This window comes from Mus pahari, chromosome 14, assembly GCF_900095145.1.
Source record: "Mus pahari chromosome 14, PAHARI_EIJ_v1.1, whole genome shotgun sequence".
In the NCBI taxonomy this organism is placed as follows: domain Eukaryota; kingdom Metazoa; phylum Chordata; class Mammalia; order Rodentia; family Muridae; genus Mus; species Mus pahari.
This window is the reverse complement of record NC_034603.1, coordinates 71,255,647-71,263,686: the sequence shown is the minus strand read 5'-3', so window position 1 is coordinate 71,263,686 and position 8,040 is coordinate 71,255,647. Positions and strand designations below refer to the sequence as shown.

General features: G+C 44.6%; 1 protein-coding gene across 1 annotated transcript in view; it reads left to right on the top strand.

Annotated features, from left to right (window-relative positions):
* The window catches only part of Nsf (N-ethylmaleimide sensitive factor, vesicle fusing ATPase), a 131,149-nt gene that overhangs the window by 87,037 nt on the left and 36,072 nt on the right, over positions 1-8,040 (top strand). Inside the window, exons 13-14 of the mRNA XM_021211820.1 lie at positions 4,169-4,264; positions 4,944-5,100. Coding sequence (XP_021067479.1) covers positions 4,169-4,264; positions 4,944-5,100 — 253 coding nt within the window. The remainder of the gene's footprint in view (positions 1-4,168; positions 4,265-4,943; positions 5,101-8,040) is intronic.

The following is an 8,040-nucleotide window of genomic DNA, read 5'->3' as shown; positions in this document are numbered from 1 at the left end:
GCCTAGAACTCTCTCCTCCCTGTCTTCACTGTGTAGTCCAGGCTAGCCTAGAACTCTCTCCTCCCGCCCCAGTCTCCCAAGTGCTGGGATTGCGCATAATAAGCCACGATGTCTGACTTAAATTTTTTTAAAAAATATAACTGACATATAAAACAGTTAGCCATATTTATAGGCTAGATTCTAATACATGTGTGCAGTGTATAACGAGCAGATTAGACTAAATGGCATACTTGTGCCCTGGGGTTGGGGACATTCAGCATCTCTGCACTAGCAGTTTTGAAATAAGCACTAGCTGTTGCCAGTCTTGGTAAACATCCTCTCATACCTCCATACCCTCATGCCCAAAGCCCCTGGTAATCCTTTATGTTTTTAGGCAGGGTTGTAGTAGACCAGGCTAGCGCCTCCTGCCCCAGTCTCCTTAGTGGCTCGATCCCTGGGGTCCTGCCTTTAGGAATAGCTGAGTCATACCTTCTGGGGCCCTGTTAGTGCATAAGAGAGGGTTCTTAGAAGAGCAAGCCCTCCAGCTTCCTGCTTGGAGATGGGAATGTTTCCTCCAAAACATGTCCTTACTCCAGGGCCCTTGCCAGAGCCCACACCAGGTTGTTTAGGCTTTCAGCCTCCTAAACTGAGATCGGTAACATCTTTTCTTTATAAAGCCAGTCTGCCTCAGGTATTAAGGATTCAAGGATGCCAGACATACAGGAAAAATGAGGTAAGCCCTAACAGCCCTCCCCTCTCTAGAGTCGACCGGTACTTGGGATATACCCCTGTTGTTTGCTTTCTCTGAATTATATGTATAGGTGCACATACTTTATCGAAAGGGGCATAAGTATAATTGTCCTGAGATTTGTATTTTCCATTGTCTAGTATATCTTGGGCCCCACTTCATGTCAGTACTGGTAAGATCCCTACATTACTTTGTACTGATGCACAAGTAGTCTAGAATACTGCCACATAAAACACAAGATAGATAAACTGGGCGTGGTAGTGAAGAAGATTAAGATAGGAAGTTGGGGGGCGGGACACATACCTTTAATCCCAGCACTCGGGAGGCAGAGGCAGGCAGATCTCTGAGTTTGAGGCCAGCCTGGTCTATAAAGTGAGTTCCAGGACAGCCAGAGCTACATAGTGAAAACCCTGTCTTAAAACAGAACAAACAGGGGGCTGGAGAGATGGCTCAGCGGGTAAGAGCACTGACTGATCTTCCGAAGGTCCTGAGTTCAAATCCCAGCAACCACATGGTGGCTCACAACCATCTGTAATGAGATCTGATGCCCTCTTCTGGNGTGTCTGAAGACAGCTACAGTGTACTTACATATAATAAATAACAGGGCTGGAGAAATAGCTCAGCTGTTAAGAGCGCTGACTGCTCTTCCAAAGGTCCTGAGTTCAAATCCCAGGAACCATACGTTGACTCACAACCATTCATAATTAGATCTGATGCCCTCTTCTGGTGTGTCTGAAGACAGCTACAGTGTACTTAGATAAAACAAATAAATCAAAAAAGAAAAACAAACCAGTAAAGTTCTCAAAAACAAAACAAAATAAAAAACAGAACAAACAAAACAGAACAAAACAAAAAACTGAAGTCCACTCTGGGCCAGGAAGGTGAGGCCAGCCAGCACAAGCCGTGGGGCCAGAAAACACACATGTTTTTATCTCATGCTTTATTTTTAGTTTTTTGGGTACCGGATAATATAATGAATGACTATGCTGGTAATTTACTTAACATTGAATTATTTCTGGTTGTTGCTATTTCTAAATGCTGTTGGGACAGTGCTTTCCCATGCCTCTGTATGCGATGAGAGAGGCATTTTCCAGAATGACTATCTAGATGTGTTTGTGAATACCAGTCTTATTGTCTCCTGGGTTCTAGTACTGCCAGTGAGAACGACCACACCAGTCCAACTCCAGGCTTGTAGGCTTGTTTTCGTGTCTCGGAAAGGCTCTGGGACTTTGATGGTCTTTGATGCTCAGTGGGTTTGCAGCAGTGAGTCTAGACCGTCTGGATTTCTTCCCATGGATCCGGATCAGCACTCACTGAACTGCAGAGACACACCTTTCTTCAGCTCTGGAGGCGCCCCCCTCCCCTTTTATTGCTGCTTCCTTATTAATGAGTCTCTCTCTGTCCTCTGCTCCTAAGACTTCAGGTTAGTGGCAGGTTTTCCATGGTTTTCATCTTTCTTACTGCCACTGCCATTTGTTGGGATTTGGGAACCAAAAAGGAAATAAATACATATGTTCCAGTTTCCTGACATAGTTCTTTTTATCCCTTAAGGCTGAATTTTTCTTTTTAAATGTCTTTTTTTTTTTTGTCTCAGCAGTCTGTTTCTGAAGGAACATGACTCATATTTTAATAATATCAATGGAAGGTTGACATGTGCTTCGCATAGTTTTGCTTTATAGTCACTTTTTTTTTAAAGATGCTCTTTTTAAAAAAAAAAAAAAAAAAAGCATGATATCGATTTAAAATGATGAAACTCGCTTGCTTTGTGCTATTGGGAATGAGCCCAGTCACATTAAAAAGGAAAAAAAAAAAATGTTGCTATCTTGATCACTCATCAGGTCCAGGCAGGTCCAAGTGCTGATAGAGGCCTGGATGCTGGTCCAGATGTGCAAGCGTCAGCTCCAGGTGCAGTGAGCAGACTGTTTGTAGACTCTCTTGCACAAGTATAAGTTTTAGGTTCTTACTCTCCTGGAGTAACTCGTGATTCTTAAACCCAACTCAGCGCTACTAGAGGTGCCTAGACCCTCCACTGCACTGTTCAACACCCTGCAGGGTACGGCTGGCCCCTGCAAGTCAGGAAGGACTCTAGAGGGCATCCTGATGTGCACCCAAGGCTGGACACCATTGTGCCCTGGGTATTTCTTTGTTGTATTAAAATAGATGTAACCTTAACCACTTCAATTGTACACTTTAGTGACATTAAACACATTTATAGTGTGCAGCCATCTCCGCTTCAGACCTCTTTTCATCTCGTAAGTCTGAAACTTTGTATCCATTTAAAAAGTAACCTTCTAGTCTCATCTCCTCCCAACCCAGGATAAGCACTTTCCATAGAACCCTGAATATGTCATCAAGTGGGGTCATGCAGCTTTTGTCTTTTTGTGACTGGCTTGCCTCCATCCGCAGTGTTTTCAAGGACATCCATGTGGCGTGATACCCAGATTTCCTTCTTTCTTACGGTGGCTACGCTATGGCTGCGTCCATTCCCCTGTTGGTGGACAACTTGGCGCCTTCCTCAGCTTTGCTGCCTTGTTCCATACTCTTGCGAACATGGCTGTAAGATTCCTAAGCCCCGGTTTCCGCTCCCTGGGATGGATATCAAAGGAGACATCATTAGATCATAAGGCAATTCCAGTTTTCTGTCTTTTCTCTTTTCCCTTTTGTCTTTTCCTAAGACAGGGTTTCTCTGTGTATCCTCGGCTGTCCTGGAACTCACTCTGTAGACCAGGCTGGCCTCGAACTCAAATCCCCTGCCCCTGCCTCCCGAGTGCTGGGATTAAAGAGCAACACCACCATGGCTGTCCTGTCCTAGTTTTTTTTTCTGAGTGCTTTCGAATTTTATATCCCTATCAACAGCCCAAGAGTTCCAGTTTCTCTAAATCCTTGCCATTGTTTATTTTCTGAGCTTTTTGTTCAGTTGGGGTTCTTTGGGTTTTGTTTTCATTTTGTTTTGTAGTCATAGCTGCTGTATAAGTGTGAGGTAAAATTTCATTGTAGTTTTGGTTATTTGGGGGTTTTGAAACAGTGTGTTGATATGTATCTTATACTGGCCTTGAACTTGCCACCTTCGTGCCTCAGCCTCCCCAGTGCTGGCATGCACCATACTTGACTTTGAAGTTCTCTGAGAACTAGTGGTGTCAGCCATCTTTTCATGTGCTCTTGGGCGTTCACAGGGTGTCTGGAAAAGCTCTACAGGACACTGATGTTGGCCAACACGGTCTCCCACTGTCACCATTCCTTGGAGAAATGTCTGTTCATGTACTTAGTTCTTGTTATTCTAAGGTTTTAGACACCTTATATATCTAGCCATTAGTCCCTTTAGCATGTGTGATTTGCAGACATCTGAGAATTTGATATATGAAAATACCTTTGTGCTCTTTAATTCTCAGGCTGGGAATATTGCTAAGTTTTCTTCAACTCCTGTGTTTTGTTTTATTTCAGGCCAGCACAAAAGTAGAAGTAGACATGGAGAAGGCAGAGAGCCTGCAGGTGACAAGAGGGGACTTCCTTGCTTCCCTGGAGAACGATATCAAACCAGTGAGTATGTTTGTTGAGTTGGGTATGGCCCCACAGAGCAAGTGATGCCTGTATTATCAAGGAGGGGAAGCACCGGTTGGTCGGTTGGCCTGCTGATGAATGGGCTCTCCTCTGTAGTTTCCTAACCCGAGAGAATCTCACTGTAGACATGTCGGTGTACTGATGGCTGGTTAGTTGACCAATATTTACCCAAACACTTCCTGTGTAGAAAGCTTACTAACAGTTTTGAGACTTTCTGAATTTTGTTTTTCTAGGTTTGGTTTTGTTTTGTTTCTTTGTTTTGTTTCTTTGTTTCCAAGACAGGGATTCTCTGTGCAGACCAGGTTGGCCTCTGGCTCAGATCAGCCTTCTTCTGCCTCCACAAAGCAAAGCTATTTCCATGGGCTGCCTGAGCTCCCTACCACTGAGCTGAGCTCAGCCCTCAGCTTGGTTCTTCTCCACAGTCTTCATAGAGTTCTATCTGATTTTATTGCCATTTTTCATCCAAGTCATTGGGGAATGAGACAGTTTTTTTATTTCTTGGTCAGACATCACTTAATTCAAAATTTCTTTGAAGAGACTATAACAAGGAATGGATTGTGTGACCCCATCAACACAGTGACAGAGACACTAAGAGATGAAATAGTTTAGTTTCAGTACCATTGACCAAAATGCTTCAAAGTGTCCTTTACCTCAATAGGCATTTGGCACAAACCAAGAGGATTATGCAAGTTACATTATGAATGGGATCATCAAGTGGGGCGACCCCGTGACCCGAGTTCTGGATGATGGAGAGCTGCTGGTCCAGCAAACGAAAAACAGTGACCGGACACCACTGGTTAGCGTCCTCTTAGAAGGTAAGGGGAAGGAAGGAGGTGATGGCCCGAAAGGTTTGCACAATACACAACAGGAAGCATTCGTTTTTAAAAACCATCTAGTATGCTTCGGAGAGGTAAATGCTTTTCTGCTCTAAACTTTGTTTGTGATCTGCAAATAATATCCTAGTCTATGCATCTATATTAGGACAGATTAAAATTAGGGGGGGAGGGGTAGAATGTGTCTGACAAGTGACAGCAACCAGGTTTCTTACAAGAATATATTTCTCGGGGCTGGAGAGATGGCTCAGCGGTTAAGAGTGCCGACTGCTCTTCTGAAGGTCGTGAGTTCAAATCCCAACAACTACATGGTGGCTCACAACCATCCATAATGAGATCTGATGCCCTCTTCTGGAGTGTCTGAAGACAGCTAGTGTACTTACATATAATAAATAAATCTTAAAAAAAAAAAAAAGAATATATTTCTCTAGTACTTAATAATATATTAATACTGCACAGCTCAGTGCAGGGACGATTGATGTGGATGCAGAGACATCCCAGCATCCATCAGTCCAGTCCTAGAAAAGACTTGTAAAGAAATCCTGCTGGGCAGAGGTGGCGATTGCCGTCAATCCCAGCATTGGGAGGTAGAGGCAGGTAGATCTCTGAGTTTGAGGCCAGCCTGGTCTACACAGTGAGTTCCAGGATGGCCAGGGCTACACAGAGAAACCCTGTCTTGGAAAAACAAACAAACAAACAAAAAATACTATTTTTTGCACACACATGTAAGGGGGGGGGGTTGGGCAGTGCCAGTCAGTGTGCCCAGCGTGGTCAGAGAGAACTACATGTGATGCTCCATTCAGGCATTGCAGGGCCAGTTCAGATTTTATCAGGTAGACAAGGGAAGGGCATTCCATTCACAACCAGTTAACTTAACGTTAGTATGACAGCAGAGAAGTTCAGGGAAACCAGATGACAGGGGAGCCCAGCTCCCTTAAGCCGTCTAGAGGTGACAGCTTCTAAGAAAAGCATGTTAAAGGGCTGGAGAGATGGCTCAGCAGTTAAGAGCACTGACTGTTCTTCCAAAGTTTCTGAGTTCAAATCCCAGCAACTACATGGTGGCTCACAACCGCCCATAATGAGATCTGGTGCCTTCTTCTGGGGTGTCTGAAGACAGCTACAGTGTACTTATATAAGTAAGTAAATAAATCCTTAAAAAAATAGAAAGAAAAGCACCTGAAGCCAAGAGCCAGAGGAGGAGTAGAAGCTAGCCAGGCCAGAAGCATAGAGAAAGATTCTCTATGCAGAGAGCAGCGTGCAAACAGTCCCTTGGCAGGAAAGACCTACAAGCAGAGAGATGAGCGAAACCAGGGCAGAAGTCGATGGGAGGGACTGGTGAGATGGCATAGAGGGTAACGGTGCTGGCCCATCTAGTCCTCATGTCAGACCTGGGAGTGCAGATGCTGTTTGTTTGGGGTTTTGGTGGTGGTGGTGGTTGTTGTTGTTATTATCATTATTAGTTTTTCTACATGGCTGTCCTGGAACTCACTCTGTAGACCAAGCCCTGCCTCTGCCTTCCAAGTGCTGGATTAAAGGTGCATGCCCCCACACCCAGCCTTAGATATTGATTTTTTTGTTGTTATTGTTGTTGTTTTTAAAAAACTCCATTTCTTTTTTTTTGTTTTTTTGTTTGTTTGTTTGCTTGTTTGTTTTTCAAGACAGGGTTTCTCTGTGTAGCCTTGGCTTGTCCTGGAACTCACTTTGTAGACCAGGCTGGCCTCGAACTCAGAAATCCGCCTGCCCCTGCCTCCGGAGTGCTGGGATTAAAGGCGTGCGCCACCACGCCCGGCTAGATATTGTTTTTATTCCTGTGTCGTACACAGAGAACCAGAAGCTTAGAAATACTGGTTAGACTAAACATTGGCAGAAGGCCAAAGAGGTGGCTCAGTAGTTAAGAGCATGCTCTGCTTTTGCAGACAACCTGAGTTCAGTTCCCAGCCCTGATTGAGGCCGCTCGCATCATCCAGTAACTCCAGCCCCAGGGGACCTGACACCCTCTTCTGGCCTTTTCTGACACACTCCACACACACAGACACACAGAGATTTTTAAAAGAAAATAAATCTCTTAAAAATAAAAAGATAAATATGAGCAAAGGCGTCAAACATGACTCCCGGCCGGGTGAATAGGGCTGTTTATCAGAAATCACTAACCGAGAAGCAGAAATTAGGAAGAAAGATCACAAACTCATCTTTGAGCAGTTAAATTGCAAGTTCCTGTAGAATAATGAGATTAGAAATGGCGACCAGCGTGTTTGATTTGCAGGTCTGAAGCTCACAGAAGCAGGCTGGCTGCCCCAGATCAGGATCTGCCCCAGCAGTTCCAGGAGCAGAAGCAGTCCTTTAGAGAAAGGATGTGGCTGAGATACAGACAGAGCCTGGAACTTTTATCTGAGACTCGTTAACAGTTCAGGACTAAATAGAGCAGGAAAAAAGACAAGGGCACCTAAGCAGGAATAACCGAGGGGAGGAGGAAGGGAGAGGGCACCTGTTGGGCAGCCAAGAAAGGCACTTCAGGACAGAGGAGCTCCATCAAATGCTCCAGAAACATACCTGTGTGGAGTTTGGGAACCTCAATGGGAGCCTGACCAGTGTGGGTAGATGTGCTATAGTTGGGTAAGTGTAGGTGACAGAGGCGAGGTCCAGCAGCCTGGGAGCTATTTCACTTAAAAGAGAGGAACTGTCACTAATGTACCCTTCCAGAGAGGATGGCAAGGACTGGTTATGACTGGGAGGAGGGGCATGTCTTCAAATACACAGGGTGGTGTTGTCTAAGTGCAGGTGAATTTATGGATTTGATTGTCTCTGTAAAAATGTATGAGTCTTCAGCATCATTGCCTCATGACACCTTTGCTCAAATAGAGCAGTTTGCCCCTGCACCCAATAGCATCTCCAAAAATAACAACAACAACAACAAAAAAAAAA